Source organism: Tauraco erythrolophus, chromosome 8 (assembly GCF_009769465.1).
Source record: "Tauraco erythrolophus isolate bTauEry1 chromosome 8, bTauEry1.pri, whole genome shotgun sequence".
NCBI classification, from domain to species: domain Eukaryota; kingdom Metazoa; phylum Chordata; class Aves; order Musophagiformes; family Musophagidae; genus Tauraco; species Tauraco erythrolophus.
In genome coordinates, this window is record NC_141472.1 from 39,181,734 (window position 1) to 39,205,876 (window position 24,143).

At 35.6% G+C, this 24,143-nt stretch overlaps 1 protein-coding gene across 1 annotated transcript in view; it reads right to left on the minus strand.

Moving 5' to 3' along the window:
* The window catches only part of LRP1B (LDL receptor related protein 1B), a 583,373-nt gene that overhangs the window by 53,783 nt on the left and 505,447 nt on the right, over positions 1 to 24,143 (minus strand). Inside the window, exons 68-77 of the mRNA XM_086616175.1 lie at positions 16,000 to 16,106; positions 15,229 to 15,358; positions 14,098 to 14,204; positions 13,059 to 13,191; positions 9,343 to 9,465; positions 8,827 to 8,949; positions 8,431 to 8,568; positions 7,785 to 7,919; positions 6,645 to 6,764; positions 4,516 to 4,757 (exon numbers count right to left, since the gene is read on the minus strand). Of these exons, the coding sequence (XP_086472301.1) occupies positions 4,516 to 4,757; positions 6,645 to 6,764; positions 7,785 to 7,919; positions 8,431 to 8,568; positions 8,827 to 8,949; positions 9,343 to 9,465; positions 13,059 to 13,191; positions 14,098 to 14,204; positions 15,229 to 15,358; positions 16,000 to 16,106 (1,358 nt within the window). The remainder of the gene's footprint in view (positions 1 to 4,515; positions 4,758 to 6,644; positions 6,765 to 7,784; positions 7,920 to 8,430; positions 8,569 to 8,826; positions 8,950 to 9,342; positions 9,466 to 13,058; positions 13,192 to 14,097; positions 14,205 to 15,228; positions 15,359 to 15,999; positions 16,107 to 24,143) is intronic.

The following is a 24,143-nucleotide window of genomic DNA, read 5'->3' on the forward strand; positions in this document are numbered from 1 at the left end:
TAGCTATTATACTCCATGCAGAACTATGGTATGACATCCCATTCCAAAGCTCTCAGTGAAAATGGTGCCTGAGACCATCCTGAGGTATGGCTGCTCAGCAGTCTGCCAAGGATAAATAAAACCACTGCATTTAGAAAACTGCACAAAATTATCTCTGTATTCTGACCAATACAAGTATGCAATTGTAAGAAAATTTTCTAAATGTTTCTCTTCCCTTACTATTAACTGTTCCTGTGTTTCACCACCAATTAAAATCAGAATTAGTGCAATATTCAGCTTCTCATGTAAAAGAGGCTTGACTGATAACAACTTTAAAATTATAAACTGTAGTATTTTCTATCAGGATTTCACAGTTATCAAGGCTAGATCTGAAAAAATGGTCGTAGGATAGAAGTTCATATTGCAAATAGGAGATATATACTAACAAGTTTCTCTAAAGTTTACTAGAACTCATGCAGAGAAGAGTAATATCTGTAAAACAGAACTACCCAACTATTTCTAACATGAATGCAGCATATCATAAAAAATTCAAGACCTGCATGAGCTAAATACATATGCAATTGTTTGCCTGTTTACCTATAATGACATCAAGTTAAATTATGAGCAAAAAATGTCTATTCCTTGACAAACGCAGTACTGGAATGTCACTAAGCTATGTAACTAAACATCAGGAAAGAAAATCCTAAAATAACATGTTTTGCTCAGGTGTCAGAGTTCCCCAATACCACAGGCCATTTGTAGACTATTTTCATCATAAAATAAAGGTCATTTCATTCTCTAGGTGAAATAATAGGACTGCAAGGGTGAATTTAGATAGTTCATTGTTCATAAACCTTTAGTTCTGCAGAAACGTCTCAGAAAGCATGTTCTGCAGATATACAGAACCCTGACTTTCTATTTAGGTAAGTATTAAAGCAGTAAATCAATCACTGCATTTACAAAACAGTATTTCTTTAAAAACAGAATCGCAGTCATTTTTTTAAAGTTAAACAAAATAATGTAGCCTAATTCTTTGTAATGAAATGATGACATTGGCAGCATATGCTTCCAGAAATACCACAAAAATAAACTCTTCTTTGTTTTTTCCAACAAGAAATGTAGCATTTGCATGCAGCAACCTCTTTTTTTTTTTTTTTTTTTTTTATTACATTATCTAAGCAACATTCATGTAAAGGAAAACATAATGAGAAATGTGGCTATTTGCAGGTAAGCGTCGTTGTATTTTTAATCCAAACTCTTTTTAATTCTGGGTAATATTTAGGTACCTGGGTCAAGAAGCCACTCACACCTGGACATATCCAGTTTCTACTGTGGAGACTGCAAGGGTTAATGGCACTGGCCCACAAGGCTGGACTCAAATATTCTTTTAAAAGGAGAGCAGCTATCATGGACAGCATAGTCCCTTGCTGTTCTTTGGACTGTTCAAGAGCCACTGTTTACAGTAAGACAGCTTTTTTTTGAACCTGGTAAGCATATGATGTGGCTTACCATGCAAAGAGAGAGACGGTTCCCAAAAAGCTGGTTGTAGAAGCAGGTGAGACAAAGGGATGTCCTAAAAAGATTCTGGAGTGAGGTTGGGTTGCTTACTAACACTGACCCTTTCTCATTCTTCTCAAATGTACAGGAGAAGTGAAATTCCAGTAATGCTGGGTGCATATTAAAGATCAAAGGAACGTGGAGATAATCAGAAGAAATGGAAAGCAGACATCTGGTGTAAGAGATTAAAAAAAAAGAGAACAAAAACCACTAGCTGATGCTATGGTTGTGTAATTCTCAGTTGTGTTCATTAAGTTTCAGCCTAGCTACATCGTGTTTCTGATGTCTTGCGCATCTTCTCGTAATGTCTAGTAAAATTACTTACTGTAAATGAGTTTTTACCTAATAGCTTATTTGGATTATGTTAATTTTGAAGCACAATTTTGCATGCAGAATAAGGATGAAAATACAGAAACAAAATCACATTAATATTTTCTACACTTATTTTAGTCCACTTTGATGCTAAATATAATGTACTACAACTTATTAGAAAAATTGGGGTTTGAAGCCTAATCGTCTTTCATAGTACGGTAGTCTCTGCACAACTACAGACCACGTCAGCTTGATGGCTTTTGATCAGAACTGCTGCCTATCATAAAACTGTTTTAAAAGTAAAGAATTAAAAAAAAAAAAAAGCAAGCTGCATAAATAGCTTAGATTTGGAAACCATTTTGATATAATAGTAGATTACAGAAAAAGTTTCAACCCCTAAAGTTGAGTTTGACTGGAGAAAATACGTTACACATGCAGCAGGAACACACCACCTTGCAATGCTTAGCATTTTAAACACAGGAAGACTGAAATACAAACCTAATTGATATCACAAGCACATGTGAAGCAATATTTTCTCTATTTACTTTACAGATGTTTTTGGTATGGCATTGCTGTGGAATAAAGTAAACCAATGATTTATTGCCGCTATAAATATCTTCATTAAAAATAGTACATTATCTAATGATATATTATTAGAATACTAAGAATAAATGAGAAAAAAATAACACCAGAAAACTTTTAGACTATTTAGAAAATATTCCTCAACAGATGAGCAGCCCAGTAGGTGCAATGGTTCACCAGACCACCATTTGTATTACGTAAATAGGATAATTTAAAAATTCCAACCAATCAATTCCAGAAAGAGAGTCTCCTAACACACGAACTTCATCCATACAGAGCTATACCTTTAAGGTAAAACCATAAATTCATGCTATTTAGAGAAAACAGTCTAGAAATGGTTTCCCTTCACAGTGATGCACTGAATTTCACTGGGGCCTGGGGCAAATGTTGGGAATATATATGTGGATATATCACAAGAGTGATTAAGGGTCCTTGTTAAGATCTTAGAACAGTGGGGCTGGAGCAAACTGCCAATACACTGACTGGATACATTACAAAACCCATGTTTTTCTTCCTATTATATGGTACAAATATTTTAGTGTTCAGCTTTGTGTCCTCTTCCATGAAAAGTAGCACTTGAGTTTAAGCAGCAAGTCATTCTGTGTTGAATATTCACCTCAGATAACTTAGACATCTCTCTCCAAGGATTACACCAGTAAACAGCTGCACCAGTTATCACCAGTTCACTTATACTGCCTTAACTCAATTGGAATGCGATCCTCTTCTGCATCTGTCAATAAACTCTGAAGAGTTGATATTTACTATTTCCTTTAATGCTTCAATTTGTACCAAGCTTAAACCCCTTTTCACAGAAAAGTATGAGAGATACTTCAAGCTATTCTCTGAGGAAGGCTCTTGATATGCTAATTCCATGGAGCCATTTAAGTCGAGATGGATTTTTGCATTAATGTAATTACCTGAAAATGCAGGTGACTTTGTTCAAGTTTACTGTCTTGATTTACATATCAAAGTCTAGATAGAAAAGTTATAATATAACCTTTGAAAACTTATCCATTAAAAAACTTGTTTTAAAATTAAGGAATTCTCAAGCTTTTCAAAACTAAATTTAAGTGACAATGTTAAAACAACACTATAAAACCAATTAACTTACTGATCAGTTATGTATAAGGCCATAACATTTGATTATTAATGAGATAATGCTGGGCAAAATATTCTGAATATTTGAGTACGATTAGAAATAAATACTTCACAAATATAAATTAAACGTGTCCAAGATATGTTCAGATACAGTCTGGGCATTTTCCACATACAGATTTGTAAAAAAGCTTTTTTGTGTGGTTTCACCTTCACATGGACCTACCTGTGCTGAAGAGACATGGGAAAATGGTGTAGTACAAAGAAAAATATATTTTTTTCAATAATTTTGAATGAAAAGGAAGTGACTAGAAGGTATTCTTGGATAACAGTGAAACAAACACGAAAAGCAAAAGTATTTCTGTATTTCAGAAAAATAATAGTAATTCTAAGAACATTTAACCTTTATTAGTTTAAACAGGGAGACAATGTCAAATCAGCTATGAAATTCTCAACCCTTGGACTATGAAGAAGACTCAAGGAAGCTTACATTCAATTTTTATTGTTCTAATTTTTAAATGTTTATCATAGCTTTGCCAATATTATCATTTATATGGTCATTATAGAACTCAAGGTTGTCTTTGGTCTATCTACATTTTCTGTTTTCCAAGGATTTGAAATTCATGCCTTTCTTTAAACAATGTGTGGATTATATATGTCTATTATATCCTTTCTTAAAATAAAAAAATCTTGACAGTATACAATCTTTTCAAGCCTCTAACATACTGGTTATTTCTCTGTAGAAAACTTTTTTAAAACTATAAAACTAATACTATAGTTGTGTTTTCTTAGAGGCTTGACCAAGTCTGTCAGTCTTAAATGGAAAGGCATTAGTAGACATATACACTATTTGAATAAAATCATTCTCAGATAGACATTTTAATTTACTAAATCAGCACATGTTATTATAGACAATAATGTCTATAATCAGAACAGAAGAGTAAATGGGAAGAAATTTGTATCATGTAATCTTTCATTTCGATCACTTACTATCAAGCCACTGGTACTTTGTCTTCTCTCTCTGTCGTGAAGTTTTCTGTAGAAAATACCTCCAGGATTAAATTGAGTACTCCAAACAATCATGTCCCCTTGAAAATATGTATCCATTCCAGTTATCCTTGAATTATGCTCAATATGTGATATTTGCTGATGAACATCACTGTAGTTGAATGGATATGCAAAACCCAGGATGTCAGTGTCATTAGCAACATAGAGAACTTGATCTTCAGAGCCTAGGGATTATTATAATGAAACAAAAATAAGGTAAATGTCAACTAATGCAAAATCAGTGTTTTTCACTCCAGTAGCTTTTTGGTATTTATCTGATATAATTTCTCATGTTAAAATTGTTTTCTGATGTTGAAGACTGCAAAACCACTCACATTCTGGGCAATAAATGCAATTTTTCATACTCTTATAGCAATATATATTATTTAAATGCTTTCCAAGCTCACACTGTGACACCTAAAACTATATTTTCAAGAGTATGCCATACAAGAATTTGAACACTTTAGCAGTATAAAAACCCCAGGTGATATTATGCATTAAGCCCATATGAACTGCCACTTATTTTTATATGCACGTTGTGTCTCGAGGGTCCTAAATGTATGTATTGAAGGAACACAAACTTGCCAATACACATTACTTGAAATTGCTTAATTGGAAATTAGAAATGGAATGATCCTATCTTTAGTGAAGGCAGTGATATTTTGCAATTGACTGCAACCCGAGCAAACCGGACCATAGCTGCTACAGAACGTGGGCAGTTGTGCCTTATATCTTCTCATTTCAGAGAGTTAACATTTATGGATACCTGGGAATGGGTGGTCTTTATGGATAAGTAGTTACCATCTTAATCCAGAGGTTGTAAAATATGCTATTCATAAGAAAATGCTCTCTGGTAGCTGCTCACTAAGTTTTGTGAAAGTTTCAAATTTGCTGGATACACTAGAGTGCATTTGCAATTTTTTTAGTTTTCCAATTTATGTCACATTTATCCATAGGGAATCAACTTATATCTGTCCAACAAATTTCCTCCTTATAAGTATGAAATATCAAAAATAATTTGTTCCCTCACTCCTGCTAAACACAAGAAGAAAGAGGAGTCCCATTAAAGCAAGTATCAATGACAGAAAGAGGGAAACATGAACTGTATTACAATGGAAATGAAGCCTGAGAATTATTCAGATGCAGGATAGTGATTCTTGGATTTTTAATTTATAAGCCCTCAGAACTGTGTCTGTGTTTCTATAGTAACAAGCCACTACCCACCGTAACCTTGTTTGTTCTCATGTCATAATCTGAGTGCTTCTTCAATAAAAGGTAATGATGCTAGATCCTGAGAGAGTCCACGTTATTTATAGAGGAAATTACTAAAGACTCATTAATATGATTCTCCCCCATGGTGAGTTTGCTTCAAGAAAACGTGAACAAAGCACGTAAGAAACCTGACTACCACCACCTAGCTCCCCAGCATGGGTGTACCTACATTACTGACTGGTGCGACACAAAGAAGGAAACATTTCATACTCCATTTTGTGCAATACCTCTGCCTTATGAAAGACAGAAGTAACATCTACATGTGCGTATTTCTTTACCTTCCCTGGACCATGATCTAGGCAACTAATTTATATGAGTATATTCTTAGGTGACTATACTAAAAAAAACTTCACTTACATGAGTTATGTAAGATTTCTCAACATGACAAAGCAAAAACAGGCTAACCCCAAGTACTATTTAATTTATTCCTAAAGTTCTAAACCCTGTTTGTATGAAAGAGTTGATTCTTCTCTCAAGCTTCTAAAGCTTCACCAGAACGCTTCTATGCTTGCTAATATATAATCTCTGTTTTTCTTATTTGTACATATATTTGCAATAGAGAAAGCTGGAGCTGGAAATGGACTTTCATATTAAGTATGTTCTTTTACCTGGAAGTGATAAGAATTTACTGCTTAGTGAAATCAAAGGTAGTTCTGAGTGGCTTTGAGAGTTATTTCTGGGCACTATTCAAAAAATATTTTTCTAAAAATAAATTGTATATGCAACGCATTGGTGTTACCAACCATGTACATAACAAATGATTTAGTACTGTCAACGTATTTTGATTTTTATAGCCTTACCTTTTGCTATGCAGCTGTTATTCCTCTCCTTATAATTTTTCTCGCATGCACATTTGTATGACCCCTTAATATTATTGCAGTGCTGGGAGCAGACACCAAATACCATACACTCATTGATATCTATGAGGAAAAGAATTGTAATTTATATATCTGTAGTTTAATACACTATTATTTAAGACGTTCAGAACATCATGGAACAAAGCAGATGAACAAAAGGAACTCGTAAGCATTGGTGTATCTTGCAACAGTAAAAGGAAGCCTTCTGCTATTATCACTAATGTTACTTCCGCTGCAGTCAACATATCTCAAAAATATTTCAAGTTATTTCTCCATCCTTCTTATATCAACCTGTTATTATCAGAGCTCGCAATCAACTTTGAGAATGAAAATGTCTGTTTCAGTGACCTCCAACATATCTGTCTCTGTTACACTCAAAGCTACATGACCACGCCTTACTGGAAAACCCTCCATATATAAGGGCCAAACAATGACGTTTTTGTATGCAAGTATCGACTCACTTTGATACTCTCACTGAGGTGATCTCAACTCCTTCTGTAAGTTACTGCTCACCAGTGAGAAAACAAACTCACAACCCATTCTTTGAGTAGGCAGATTTATGTTACCTTTTTCATCAACACTTTGGTGACAATAACTGTCTTTTTTTCTGATGAGTGTGGTATCATATATATTAAGACTACATTTTCTAAGATATTTTATTTTCAATCTGTTTATTTTCATTTCAATTTTCAGTTTTATGCATCTTCATTATTTTAAGCATCTCAAAATAATCTCATATAGCAATTTAAATGTGAATCCCAATTCTGAATTCAATAATCTACTAGACCTTAAATCACTAATTTACCCCTTAAATTATAAAATCCTTTAATGGCCTGACCTGAACCTTTTGACATTCACAACCAATGTTAATCTTTGATAACCTCTCCAGGTAAAATGCATACATCTCTATTCTGTTAAGTCCTTTCAGTTTCTTTTCTTGATTTCTTAATCCCACAGCTATGAAACAGTTCTTACTCTGCAGAAAAACGTATGTGATGTGTGTCTCCTTCTCCAGTATAGAAAATTGACTATGCAGTTGACATTGAATACTTTACAGCAAGGCATGATGGAAAGGACCTGTACCTTCACATTGTCTATTCCTCTTGTTTCTCTGAAATCCGGGTTTACATTGACACAGCAGAGATGTTTTTGTTTGATTACAGTATGCATCATCTCCACAAGGATTCACATTATCTTCACATGTATATTCAGCTACATCTAAATATAAACAAAATGTCTAAAAAAAGCCCTGATAGGTTCCTTTAAAATGTTAAAAATGAGATCTAAAGTAAAAACAGCAAATAGCATGACAAATTTATCTTTCTGTTAAAAGACCATCAAAGTAAATTTTAAACAAATATAGGACATAACTGTATTTACCTACATACGCATATAAATTGACACTATTTGATTGTGAAACTTCATTTCACATCAAGAACTTAATACTAAAATTTATCTTGCTGCAGATAAGAAACAAAATGCAATCAACATGTAGTTAAACTATTTCAAAAACTCAAGAACTACCCTAAAAACTACTACAATCTGAATTGCTATAAAATTTGCATTCCTCTTGTGGTATGTCAAATACAATCAACTCTTTTTTTAACTAAAAAAAACCCACTTTAATTAACTTCTGTGTTGTTGAGTAGGTTTTGCATGGATGAAAGTCTCAGTTAATTATTTCCTTTCTGCAGCAATCATGAAAACATATCTTGTCAGCCAAACTCACTTATTTTGCAGTCTTGCTCATCTGAACCATCTCCGCAGTCATCAAACCAATCGCACTGCAGCTCCATTGGAATACATTTCTTATCATTACAAGCAAACTCATCTTTTTTACACGGTCTTGCTTTATATGTGACTTTATCTATATAATTACAAATTAATAAGAGAGAAATAAATCAGTATTTAAGATTCTTAGATTATTTTAGACACATACAAATGGGAATGACCATGAAGCATTAAGCAACTGGAAATTACTTCAAGCTTAACGTCTTTCAATTTCAAATTCTGATCTACTAACCTCCAGTTAAGCTTTACTGAAGGACAAGCAGATCTCTGTTACAAAGTTTGCCTTCAAGTTGTTTTCTTTGATCTGAATGCCTTGAAACGTAATATCACCTACCACAGTGATCTTCATCCGAGTTATCACCACAGTCATCAACCTCATTGCAAATCTGCTCAGGTCGCAGACAAACCCTGTTGTTTCTACATCTGTACGGCCTTGTTGGAGGGCATGGAAACTTTACTGTGTGTTAAAAAAGAGAATCAGCTATTACCCAGCTAGTATTCTTGAACTTTCTTTAATGTCTCCCTATCAAAGGAATAAGCAGGCATGGGAACACAGTTGTAATTGACATATGAATGGCACTTGATTTTAACTTCTGGTACCTAATAGAATAACACTTGAACAATATTTACAGTATAAGTTTTTCACTTAGGGAATGAATTTATTTTGTGTAATAAGGGTAATTACACTTCTTTTTGAGAATCTGTAAACACAAGAGAAATAAACCAAAGGAAGTAGGAAATTTAATGATGATTGATAATGTAGAAGCAACATTTTCCCATTTGTGCATACAAAAAGATTAATTTCTCACAAATATCTTATCTGAAATTACACGAATAGCAATAACCATACCACACATTTCCGCAACTTCATCAGAGTTATCTCCACAGTCATCCTCGCCATCACAAACCCAAAAATGTAGTTTGCAGAGGGAATTGTTGCACAAAAATTCATCAGCTCTACATATATTTCCCCCTGGGAGGATGAAAAGATGACAAAAAAAACCAACAGGAAAACAGAAAGACAAAAGAAAGAACGTCAATTCTTGATAAAACCAGTACAGCCACTTATCACTTACTATCTGCAGAGAATGACACGCACAGCATAACGAAATTAACAAACCCCAAATGAAAGGGTTGGAAAGGCAGAGAGAAACACTCTTAAGCTCTTCTGTGACCATACACTTTTTGACTTTGTTTTCATGATTGTTAGCTAGGAATTACCTATTTGGCCTGACTAGAACAGGTAGTTATCAAAGAAAGACACTGAGAACTCACCAGCTAGGCATGTTCCCCTTGCATTTAGCCAGGAGATGCTCAAACTGCCTTTCTGTTTGTAACTTCCTTTGGTGATGCTGCCTTTCAGAAAAGACCTGGCTGGGTACATCGGTAATTTGTGCTATCAGAGAATGGTACAAATCAGAAGACAGAAACATGGTCAAGCCTGTGAAAGGCCATTTCAGTCCACGTTTGTTTCACATGAATGTCTGATTCTCCATCTTTTTCTACTCCCGCTCTTCGAGACACACATCATGTTCAGAAGAGAAAAAGTGATTGCAGTCCCTAAGCCAGGACGTAGCATTTTTCTTTTTTCTCTTGAGGAGTAATAGGCTCAGCCAGGCTTGTGACGTCCTCATCAACTATAAACTCTGTAATTAGGGAAGATCCAGCCATGTAGGCACAGAGTAGATAAGACCAGATGACCTCTAACAGTCTCTTCCTTTTTGTAACGCTGAAATTTCTCATTAGGATATTTACTGAGCACAGATGCAGCAAGAACAAATCCTTCCATATAACTTGAGTATTGATTGAACTCTGAATCATCTAACAAAATGGAACAGAAGGTGAAAGAAAATGTTTTAAGCTGGAGTGCTCAAGCTTTAAAAATTGGTTCAAGCTGGATTCAGCTTTAACGCATGTAGCAGTAAGAAGGCATTTTGTTTCCAAATTATGACTAAATTTTACCACTAGCAATCAACAAAGTTACAGAAACTTCTTGAAACTAGTTTTCTATATAGCACATTTTTATGGTAACTGGATTCTCAGTTTCCTGAGAGGATTAGAGTAGAAAAGAAAGCAAGCTGTGTACCTGCAGCAGAGGAAACAATGAAATTTTATATGATAACATCAAAACTCTCACTGTGGCTTACTTCAGTGCATTACACCCATCCTGATAGTGAGATCAGACTCCAGCAGCTTTTTACTTATTCAAGTCAGTGCCCTGTTCACACTCCATTAAAATCAACAGAAGGGATTCTTTTGCTATAAAGGGTTCAGAATGGTTTAATTTTTTCTTTCCAGAAAATTAATTTGCATGAAATACCCACTGTGTAAGAGGATGTTGGGAACTCTCACACTATGTTACCAAATATAATTCATTCCCATCGCAAATATAACTTATGAACATTAACAGAAATATTCTTTATTATCATCCAAGGAAAAATATATAGAATTCAAGTATTCTTCATGATGAATTCTTCACAATTGCATGTGTAATCACAATAAAACCATACTTCTAGTTGAATAATAAGATTGACTACAGCTATGTTTATAAATATGCACAGTGGGCTACAGATAAATATTACGGAGATTGTTTTAGAATGCTGTAGAATAAAACTCCTTGACTGTTTGCTGCATTTCCAAAGAGGAAAAAAATTAGTTATCAGTGAGATAAACTGGCATTTGCTTCATGTGATTGCTCTGCCTGTCATAATTCCTTTATAGAATAGATTTCTATAACAGAAATCATAATTGTGACATAAATAAAAAGTATTATAGCAATAACCAACTAGGCAAAAGGCTTCTTATTGCATTATAAGCAATTTGCAGTTCACAGAAGCTCCATTATACTATCCAAAGAATAATATGGGCTTCGGATAAAATAAGTGCGTGACTACTTACTTACACTTTGTTGGTTTTTAAAGAGATACAGCCCAGATATTTCAGAAGGGACTAGAAGTTTTTAAAAACTTTGTTATCTCAGTAATCACACTTCATTCTTCAACACTTATATGATGTTTTTCTCTTTGCATCTAAACATCTCTGGAACATTCTTCCTGTTTTCTTCATTTTCTGGTCTCTCAAACTTAATCATTCCATGTAACTATTTTTCCTACTGATAAGTGTTGGTTAATGGACTTAAAACAAAATAAGGGAAGGATATTTCACTCTGCAGTTACTTGCTTCATCTCTGATTATTATTATTTATTATTGTACTTCATTACGCTTTTGAAGCTACGCATGTCGTGATTGTGGATGACTAATACACACAACTACTCACTTGAAAGAATAAAGAAAAATATGGAGAAAACAAAGCTGACAAAATGCTGAGTAAAATTTTGCTTTTAAAAAAATTCCTTTAATTTGAGTGAGAAGTTCGGTGTTTGCCACAATTAACGAGTTACTATGCTTGCTAAGATTCTTGTGCAGAGATACACTGTTACTGCCTGGTAGCTGAAGAAAGGATCAGTTAAAAAGAAAATAAATTAGAAATAAAGACTTTTTCATGGTCTTACCCTCAGAAGGAAAACTGTAGGGAACTTGCTTAATAACATTTAACTGCCTATATCTCTGTGTGTATATGTATACATAGACACATATGTAAATATCTATGAATACTCAATTAAAAAGATATATTTGAACAAGATTTGTGAATTTGCAGCAACTATGAGAATTAGACCAAGAGATGTATTTCTCAAAGACGTATTTGGAAGTTTAATCACAAACATCAAAGTCTGAGCATAGTGCTTAGCTTCATGTGAATCAACTTATGTGCACAGTTCTGCTCTCTAAGGAGAGTCAGAATACAAAATGTGATTTCATGGGTTCTGGTTAGTTGCAACATTTTATCTCCAAGGAAATAAATAGAAAACTAAGGTCTTAAGATTACTTATTTAGCAATTTTTCATTATATTGCATGACGTAATTTATTGTTGCCTCTAAAACTGTAAATTAACTGGACTTATTACTGATTTCTCTGATGAGACAAAATATGCTTCCAGTAATAACACAATCTTTTGGTCCTTGGTGAAGGAAATGCAAAGAAGGAACAATGAGCCGTGAGTCATAAACAATGTAAGTTTTGCTTCATCCTGTCAATCGCTTGTGAAGCTGCTATAGTGATAGGACAAGGGGCAATGGCTTTAAATTGAAAGAGGGAAGATTTAGATTAGATCTAAGGAAGAAATTTTTTACTCAGAGGGTGGTTGGTGAGACAGTGGAACAAGTTGCCCAGAGAAGATGCAGATGCCCCATCCCTAGAAGTGTTCAAGGCCAGGTTGGATGAGGCTTTGGGCAACCTGGTGTAGTGGAGGGTTTCCCTGCCCATGGCAGGGGGGGTTGGAACTGGATGATCTTTGAGGTCCCTTCCAACCAAAAATCATTCTATGATTCTATGATTCTTTCCCACCCTGTGCCAGACAGAACGTTAGCACTTTCTATACTGTCTTGTCAAAAGAGGTCACAGAGCTTTCATCTCATTGCTCAGAATGGTCGATATACCACTAACTTACAATGTGTGTTAATATAAAAACCAATAAAGCAAGCCTTTAAAAGAAGAGTGTCTCTTGCCTTGGTCACAGTTTTCTTCGTCACTGCCATCCACACAGTCATGGATCCCATCACAAAGCCATCTGACAGGGATACAGTAGGCCTTATTTTTGCATCGAAACTGATCTTCTTTGCATTCTGTTACACAATCCATCTGTGTGAATACAGATATGAACTAACCACGACTGAATTACAACAATACACTTACGACAAACCCAACAAATTTCACCTACACTGTTTTTCATTGCCCTAAGTATAACACAATAAAGTTGACCCTGACAATGGAATGTGCAATTTCAGTAGCTACTGAAGTCCAAGTGAAACTGTAAGCACGTTATATATGTTCTGATATTACTTCCTTATGTTGCTTAGTATTAGCAATTGAAAAAATGGCTACACTCATGTTTCTAAAGTCAACTGCCTGACAAGCAACAACCCTGGACATGAGGCCAGTTAGAGCAAACTGGCTTAGATCCACATTGATCAGGACTAGAAACCTCCAGAATGGATTGTCTTCACATGCACCATGTAGCATTTGGTTCACAGGCATCCTTCTTACTCTGACACCTTTATGGCTCTGAGAAATAACAAGTATTTTTCATCTTTTTTCTTGAAGTTGTTCACCCAGGTGTTAATTTTTTAAAAAGACACAAAAAGTGCAACACGTAGGAAGAACATGGTATGAAGGCCCATGGAGGCTGAAGTGCCTGCTAGGATTAATTTAGCTTAATCTAGAGGACAGAGGGAGCCAAATGCGACACAAGCTTGTCCACACTGACAGTATGGAGCAGTCCCTGAAGCAAACTCCCTCAGAACCAGGCTTAGGTTTTGACTTAGGGGAAATAAATTTGTCTACTCCAAAAGGTGGCCACAGAGCAAACAAACACAATGCAGTGTAACTACCAGGGAACCAAAATCATGGGGCTAAGTTATCTGACAGTGTTCATTGGATGCAAAAAAAGCCCATTTGGCCCTTTAAATTATTTTCAAATCTAACCAATTAACAATTACATGTCAGACAGTAGGGAAAAATAAGAATCAACAGAAATTCATCCGCTACCTCATCAGATCCATCAGCACAGTCATACTCTCCATTACATTTCAAAGATGCCGAAATACAGCCTCCACTTGCACACACGTACTCACTTGAAGAGCAGGTTGGAGATGCTGGTTGCAAACACATATTTTAGCATTAAGAAAAAGACAATTTATAAATAAGTAGCTTTATAATTTAATGTTTTCATCTGGTTAACATAGTGAGCACACATGTATTCGTAGTTGATCAGAGTTTTTCCAAACAGTCGTAAACTGCGATGAAATATTTGACAAAACCAAATCGTCAAATCTTAAGTAAATGGTATAAAGATAGTGAAAGGATATTTGGTTTTTGTCACTGAGAAATTTCTTTTTGTATTTTCCTTATGCTTGGTAACAATGGTAATTACATACATACCCGTATTCAAATATTAAAAAAATGCATTCTTTAAAATGAGCTTTGGGTTTAGCTAACGTTATGTAAGTATAATCAAACAAAATTTATAAGAAACCATGGTTTTAGACAGTGCACATTACTACAATTAAAATAAAAATATATTAACCAGTTTTGTTTAAAATATAGGTGAATATTTTTGTCACATTGTAAATCAAGGGAGCTTTGTCATAGGCTTGTATCAGTTGCACTGATCTAGATGAAGCTTACAAAACATTTAGGGAAATTCCTGCAAAAATAAACAACTGCATTTCCAATACAGTAATAAGGAAATAAAACAATAACAACAAAAACAATAATTTTCAAAAGAAAACCTTCGCATAAGGACTAGTAAAATTTGAATGGACACTATAAAGCAAAAAATACCCAAAATACTTTAGCAACATACAAAGAATTACTGCTCTTTTAAGAGAATTTTATTAGCTGTGTATATATTATCAAATTATAATTAAAAATCATTAAATTAAGTACGATTCCCCCCAAGAAGCTTCATATTGCACAGCTGTACATAAGTGGGTTTTTCGAAACAAGAGTCGAAGACACAATGATGCACATTCAAAAGATAAAGTGTTTCAGATTTCTTCGCACTCCTCCCTACTTCTAGTGCACAGGGAATCTTGATTTGCTGGTTTATTTTCTCCTTGTTTCATTCTGAGTTATTCCCTGCTTCATTTCATTTCTCAGCATTATTTGAAACAATACCTGGTTCACAGCTTTTCTCGTCTTCGCCAAGTTTGCAGTCTTCATGACCATCGCATTTCCATCTCGCTGATATACACTGACCGTTGGAACACTGGAACTGATCTCTCGAACAGCCTGTTTCGCAATACCTCTGGTACGATAAAAACAACGTATACATGAGATGAAGGGTTTGATACAAACCTTGGTAAATACGCAGTTGAACAGAGAAGCTGCAGCCTATCCTCCTCCACATTATGAAACACAGTAATGCCTTATGAAATGTATTTGTAGGTATGATCCATGAAAGGTGGATAACACCCTCTAAGTAGGTAGGAAGCACCTGAGGTCCAGCAGGAAAGGAGAAGTAATAAAAGGGACAGGAAAGGCCAAAAAGACAGCAAAGCATTATCCAGTGAGCTTCTGCTACACAACAAACAGTCTACACTTTTTTTCCTCAAAAAACCTCAAAAACCAGATCACCGCTGTGTGCAGAAAAAGTGGTTCCTCAACCAGGACACAAAATACATCCAGGAATGGGAAGAGGTCCAGATCATTTCTGGGCCAAAAAGATGTAGACTATTGTTAAATATAACTTGATTTTACTTTTCTTTTACGTTTTCTCTTTTTATGATAAGTAATTCAATGCATTTTTAATTTAATAAAGACATATGCATATACAGATTTACGTGCAGAATTCCCACTTTTTAAATTACTCGTATGTGGGAATCCATTCTCCAACAATACAAAACTACCAATTTTCTAAAGAAATATTTTTTCCTGGAAGAAGCCTACCTCATCTGAGCCATCTGCACAGTCATAGTCTCCATCACACCAGAATCTTGCCGAAACACAGTCTCCATTTGCACAAAGGAAGTCTTTCAAAGTGCATGTTTGAGGCTCTGAATGAAGAAAAGTAACAACCCTAGTTTTATTAGCATTTCCATAAAATATTTTATACATAGAAAACCCCAATCAATGAATGACTATAACAAAGTCAATTCCACTAACTTGCAAACTACAAGGAATATTTTGTTCTGTAAGATTTTGTTTCATAACATTTTATAACTAGATTTCATTTACATATAGTAAGATAGTAATGAAAATGCTTTCATTTCAGTTCTACCAAATTTATTTGGAAAATTATTTGATACTGACTACAGAAACATTCTTTATTTCAATGCATGTATTTTATTACAGGTTTTGTGAGATATATACCACAGACTAGAAATTCATTTTGCAGCTCTTAATAAGCCAATGTAATTGCAACTAACCAGATCATTGATTTTCATAGATTCATAGATTCATAGATTTCTAGGTTGGAAAAGACCTTAGAGATCATCGAGTCCAACCATCCCTAATCCCCATTAAACCATATCCTCAAGTAGCTCATCCACCCTATTCTTGAACACATCCAGGGATGGGGACTCAACCACCTCCCTGGGCAGCTTATTCCAGTGGCTGACAACCCTTTCAGAGAAGAAATACTTCCTAACATCCAACCTGAATCTCCCCTGACTAAGCTTGTACCCATTTCCTCTTGTTCTATCACCCAACACTAATGTAAAGAGCCCCTCCCCTACCTCCCCACCATCTTTTCTCAAGTATTTATAGGCCGTAATCAGGTCTCCCCTCAGCCTCCTCTTCTCCAGGCTAAACAGCCCCAACTCCCTCAGCCGCTCCTCATAAGTTTTATTTTCCAGCCCCTTGACCAGTTTAGTCGCCCTTCTTTGGACTCGCTCCAGGAGCTCAATATCTCTCTTAAAGCGAGGGGCCCAAAACTGGACACAATATTCCAGGTGCGGCCTCACCAGTGCCGAGTACAGGGGCAGGATCACTTCCCTGCTCCTGCTGGTCACACTATTCTTGATACACGCCAGTATCCCATTGGCCTTTTTGGCCACCTGGGCACACTGCTGGCTCATATCAAGCCGGTAGTCAACCAACACCCCCAGGTCCTTCTCCGCCAGGCAGCTCTCCAGCCACTCCTCCCCGAGCCTATAGCGATGCTTGGGGTTTTTATACCCCAAGTGAAGGACTCTGCACTTGGCCTTATTAAAGCTCATGCCATTGGCCTCAGCCCAACGATCCAGTCTGTTCAAATCCCTCTGAAGGGCCTCCCTACCCTCGAGCAGATCGACACAGCCTCCCAGCTTGGTGTCGTCCGCAAATTTACTGAGGGTACATTCAATCCCCTCATCCAGGTCATTGATAAAGATGTTAAACAGAACTGGACCCAGCACTGAGCCCTGGGGAACCCCACTGGTGACCAGCCTCCAGCCGGATTTAGCCCCATTTACCACCACTCTTTGGGCCCGGCCATCCAGCCAGTTTTTAACCCAAAGGAGGGTGTACCTATCCAGGCCAGCAGTTACCAGTTTCTCCACCAGAACACTATGAGAAACTGTGTTTTCAATCACACCATAGCATTTATGACCTACCTTTTCACACACACACGTGTGTGTGTGTGTATGTGTGTGTGTGTGTGTGTGTGTGTGCGTCAAGAGTCAGCTTTCCCTGTGCTAAGCATTCAGGGAAACGATCTTGAGATCGTAACTGGAATGCCCAAGAGGTAAGATTTGGAGTTTCAAGTAAAATAATACAGTTTCTCAAGAATTATGTATGGGAGGAAGCATGACAATAACCCACTGATTTGAATACTGACAAAATTGTTAAAGAGATTTAACAGAATGAGAACACAGTGAGTTGCAAAAGTCAATAGACAGTATACTTTCATAAAAAAACACTACTGTCAGTTTGTTAAAAAACATAGAAAAGAAAAAAGGTAAGGATTAGGATGGAATTTTCAAGTAATTTTAGGAAAACAAATGGGAGATGCTAGATAAGAAGAATCTAAGGAGTTTACAGATAGAAAGGAGACAGTAAAGGTTGGAAGATGAGTGGGATATTTTGTGATAAATGGATATGTTGTTCTACTCTCTGGGGGGAAACAAAACACAGGGAGGTCTGGAGTTATCAAAGGTGGACACAATAAAAGGGGAAGAGTAGGCACAAAATGAATTCAAGGTACAGGCAAAGTAAACAGAAGCAGCATGCTGCAGGGAGTGATGGAGTAATCCTGAGAAGCTGAGATGGGTTGTTTCAGCCTATTTACTTCACTGTCTGCCCAGTTCTGTGTTTTCGCTACTGCTGCCACAAAAACACCGGCAAGGGGACCAGTGTGGAAGATTTCCCCAGCAGAATACCATGCACTTTTCTCCTGAAAATGAGCACCATCACAAAAGACACTGGGGAAAAATGCAGTTCATGTCTGGACTTTGGACCGTTAGGTTAAACAACAGTAGAGAAGTTGTGGGGATTGAGCAGAATTTAAGCAAGTCTCTACACGTATTTTAGACTTTGCCAGTCAGACAGCTTTGGGAAAGCAGGACTGAAAAAGTAAACAAGGATTATTTGTGGGATTATTTTGATCACAGTCAACACTGCATTATGTAAATAATGTAAAATCAAGAATAAGGATTAATTAGTAAGACCTTTTCAACAGAGAGATGGGAAAAGAGTGCAGGCAAATGGTAAATGACAGTGGCTAAATCAATGGAGGAAGGGGAAAAAAGAAAGATGAGAGACAGAGCAGAGAGTAGCAATGGACAGTAATGGACTGGGCAATGCTAAATTTAGGGTCCTTTAGCTAGTTATGGAAGATGGAAGCATGAATGCTTTAGAAAAACATACCATAGGGAACAAGGAAAGCAAACACAAAATTAGAGACTTCAACTGAGAAGAATTTGGTAAATACCAGCATCAGAATGTACTAGACATGAGTTGCATAGATCTAAGGTAAAGTTGAACTCAGCTTTTTTTTTGATTTATGAAAATCAAAAACCTCTTTCAAAAAAGCAATAATTTTAACGAACTTTTCAGCTTTTTTTTTCCCCACTTCATTAAAAAAGTTAAAATGACCCTGTTTGAAAGCTTTTAAGAGAAATTTCATTTTTCAGGTAGGCACAACTTTTCATTTTGAAGTTGTAGGAAAGTCATAATAAAGCAGATCTACAGCAATTGCATCAGTTCTCCAGCAATGTAATATTTAAGCAAATCAAAGGTTAGCATTTATATAGATTCTTACATTATACACATACTACTTTGAATCTTTTTCAAAGCAAAAGCTTATTGTATAAACGTTAGCAAATCACCGACATTTGATTCTTTTTGTTGTCAACAGGCCACAAAAAGGAAGTTCACAATATGATAAATAATGTAAAGGAAAAAATTTGTGGAAAAAGTAGTTCACATGCAAATAAACATTTGTCACGTTTCTATATTGATTTTCAAAATACAAGCAAATACATTTTCTATACTGCTAATGAATTATTTATAAACAGAGATTTGATTCTGAAAAAAATGTACACAATGAGCTAACTTCTCAATTCTCTGTTTGCAAGAAATATTTCTGCTGCTGCTGGAATACATCTCTGTGATTTACATATGAACACAGAAGAGTACCTTCCCATCAGTGCTTAGCCTGTTAGTGAAAGGAATAAGTATAAATAGACTTCTGCATAACCAATGAAGGACAGCATCTTTCAGCTTCTGCTTCATAAAAGCACTGAAAGTCCTTCTTGAGAACAGCATTTTCGAATTATTAGAATTTTATTTGAAACACAGCACATAAGATGATCTACTTCTTTCACATTTTAAAGTCTGAAAATAATCTGTAGAGCCAACAGACATTTGTCATTAACTTCAACGGCAGCAAGAAACGGATCTCATGAGAAATATTTAAAACTATTTCATGTTTAGGGTTCAATTTTGCATTTAATAGACATTGATATTGCACTATGTCATGAATTGAAAGGATTTTTTTTAGGAGATGATGTACTGATACACAAGTCAGAGGGAAAAAAGATAACTGTTTTTCTTAAAATAGGATATGAAGTTCAAACTTATAGTGTCCTTTTTATATGTTTGCTCTGTGTGAGAATTCTATGTTTTGTAACAAGTGTTACAAATCCAACATTTAGCGATACTAATTCATATATTATAAAAGGTGGAACTTGTACACAGAAAAACAAACAACAGCAATACAAACATGGGATGAGAGCACTTCAATCAAAATGAATTAGAAGCATATATTGACCTCTTGATTAATCCTACATTTGGCAGTAAATCACAAGCTTTTGAGGAATTTCTTGTGATGAATAAGCATTCATCAGATCTATTACTAGATGGTTGTGTTGGAGTTGAAATCTTTCAATAAGCCAAGCCAGAGTATCCAGCATGATGCATTAAAATAACATCAGTGAAACAGTATGACCATGACGTTGTGAGCGAACCCCAGAGGGCAGTTAAGCCACACACAGCCACTCAGAGGGTAGAAGTTCTGCAACTTGTGGGTTGAGATAAAGACAGTTTAACAGGTAAAGCAAAAGCTGCGTGAACAAGCAAAGCAAAATAGCACTTCATTCACTATTTCCCATCGGCAGGCTGGTGTTCAGCTGCTTCCAGGAAAGCAGGGAGTCACCACGTGTAACAGTCTTCGGTAGACAAATGCCATAACTCTGAAAATCCCCCCTTCCTCCTCCCTTTCTCCAGCTGTTTATTGCTGCGCATGATGTCATATGGTATGGGACATCCCTTTGGCCAGTTGGAGTTAGCTGTCTCAGCTGTGTTCCCCTCCCAGCTTCTTGAGATCCCCAGTCCACTCGCTGGTGGGGCAGCATGAGAAACAGAAAAGGCCTTGGTGCTGCGCAAGCACTGTTCAGCAACAACTAAAACATCAGTGTGTCACCAGCGCTGGCTTTGGTCACAAATCCAAAACACAGCACCACAGGAGCTACTAGGAGGAAAACTATATCTACCCCAGTCAAAAACAGTACACAGAATGGAAGAGGAGGAAAAAACAAAAACAACCTTCCTTATAATTCTGCTATAGTTACCATGCTGCTAAAAACAGTAACATGGACCATCCTGCAGAATGAATGCCTGTAAACATGAGATAATTACAGTGGTCCTAGGTGGGTTTTTTCATATAGTTAATGTGGCATTAACTGCAGATTTTCTTCACTTACTTATTTTCGATAACTTTATTTAGAATTGTATTTCACCAAAACAAAGACGACACTTGTTCTTTGTTAATCTGGGCACAAGACTGGTGGCTGTATATAAAAGAAGAAACCCTTTGCACACATCATACTGAATTTATCATACTGAAGTAGCACGCTTGCCTTTGGCTAGCATTAACACCTAGCTGCTTTTAGCAAACTGACACTAACCATTGTCCGACTTGCACCAAATCAGCTGAGACTTAAGCAATGTAAAAAATGTCAATTTACACCACTGTCCCCTCAAAAGTTACTCAAGATGACATTATGAGACATTCCAGCTTCGTTGCTTTCAATATGATAATTTAAAATGTTTTCACTTAAACATTAAATAATTATGAGTTCTCATTGCATTTGGGATACAAACTTAGCCCAGGACAAAACTAACTAATTTGATTCCTTGACAACTTTTAGAAGCAGAAAAACAGCATTGAGAAGATTCTCTAGCAAAAGCAATATTTTTACACTGACTGAATTTACATCTTTCTGCAGCATTATTACATTTGCTTTGTTTCAATGTTTACTGTCTGTTGTATTTTCTTTAATTATGTTCAATAAAGCATTACTGGTGCCTTCTATTCAGCAGGAATAAGATAGTCATTACTATGGAATTTTCCTTTTTAGAGGTCCTCTGAAAGAGAAAATGCTATTTTTGCTCTCATTTGTTTTTAAAAATCCAAATAAACTCTGAAAGCAAATCCCTCCTCCAAAAAGATATTAACTCAGAAGAGTTAAAAATGCTTTCTACTTTGCTTAGTGCTAACTCAGTACGGACCTAGAACATTCCTAATAACTCTTACTGGAGAGGGTCCAAACATAGTTAAAGAACCGTAGACTGTAAGATAAACACAGTTAAATAACAAAGTCATAATGGACACAACTATTTGCATTATACCACTAACAATTTTCCGCATCCATCTGTGATGTTTTTTAATACGTGTTCTGTTTCACTTCTGATAACTTCACCAGGATGCTCTGTGTGCACGCGAGGAAACTCTATAGAGAAACGTAAATACTTGAGTTGAATTTCTATAATGCCATGAATTCACTCTGCATTCTTGAGAAACAACTCATTTTCTGATATAACAGGGTCTGACGAGTCCTTTGTATATTCAGGTATGCTACAAACAACTTATCATAATGTGCAATGCAGTACATTTTGTCAAATGCTTTTGAAGCTCTAATTTCATATATATTTCATTACGCTTTATTCTATAAGTGGCTTGAGAGCCTATAAAGAATTTTATACATCTATTTCAAATAATTGAACTGTATTATCTATTTCCCAGTGCTTCCAAGATTTGGAATTTTATAGCTGTGTCAGCCTACTGTATTTAATTTAATCAGCAGCGTATGGGTTCAACAGTTAGAAGTGAAGTGTACATTTGACAAGCAAAAGAAAAATGAAAAAAGCTGAAGAACTACAGTTCCCCACTCCGGCCTTTAGTCTGATGCACCAGCTTCATTTGGGTACTCTCAGCTCACTAATTCCACCCATTACAATTAACTACAGATTTCTTTATCTGTAAGGCTAGAGAACAGCATATATAACTTAATTATTCATGTGTACACAAACATGGGAAGCTTAATAAATATTTAAGAACACTCCCCAAAAAAACGATAGATTGCTCCCTTATTATTTGAACTTTCTTTTTTTCAAAAATCATTTTGTAATATGATAATGTAAACTTTAAGGAAGAAAATTTTATGTATGTGTGTACATATATATATACACACACACACTGGGTGATAAATAAATCCCAGTCCATACATGGCAAATTTCAAATGAGATGCTTGACACATATTTTGCAAACAGCAATGATGTTTTGTGGAAGTTTTCTTTTTTTTTTTTTAAATTTCAACTTTTTAAAAGGTTATCTAGTTATGTATATTAACACTACTACAGCAAAACTATGTCTTTATCTCATTTTTACATGAGAATAAAAGAACATAAAACAATTTCTTGGAATTTATAATATAAATGAAAATGGAAAAATCCCACTGGCACTAATAAGCAATGCCTAAGTAAAACCTCCCACAAAGTTAAGTAAGCTTTTATGCATCAACCCCCTCACCTGGGGTATAACAATAAATGGCTCAGCGATTACTGAGCCACAGGACATTTTCCTCTTTAGATGAAACACTTGCTCATGAAAACCACAGCGCTATTGCTTGCAGTAACTCACATTTTCAAATGTAGATAGTAATTAAAAGGCAAACAAATCCACTTTAACCTTCCAAGCAGAATGAGCTAGCCTTCAGACATCCTGTACCTACGGACACCACGTCTTCGAGAAAGAGGGAGACAGCACGTCCTCAGCATTAGAATGCCTAAATTAAGCTTTCTAGGTTCTTAACTTGAAGATACTCAATATGTATTTGTGATATACAATCAGGAACATGCATAAAAGATTATCTACACAACAAGATATTGAATTTCTAAGTACAAAAGAAAAAGAACAGAAATTGTCAACTGAAGAGAAGGCACTTCAGTATATTTGTGGAATTTCCCTCTCAAAATATTTTATGAAGACAATGATTATGAGATAAAACCATTAAGAATTTGTCATTTCTTCCTGAAAGCCAGATCTAAATTAACTAATCAATACTGGTATGACAGAGATTTATTAGGCATTCAGGTTCCTCATAGGTAGGGGAGAATTAGGCTAACTGAGCTACTTTGAATAACAACATCTACTTTATGTGATTATTACAGAAATGGACTTCTCACAACACAAGGCAAATCATCTCAGAAATATAATGAATGTAATGGGAAGGTAATCCTTTATTTGATGACCAGTTTTTATCATCCTTATCTAGAGAGAAGAAATACAATATGTAACTTTTTGAAAAACAAACTAATTGCAGTATTTATTT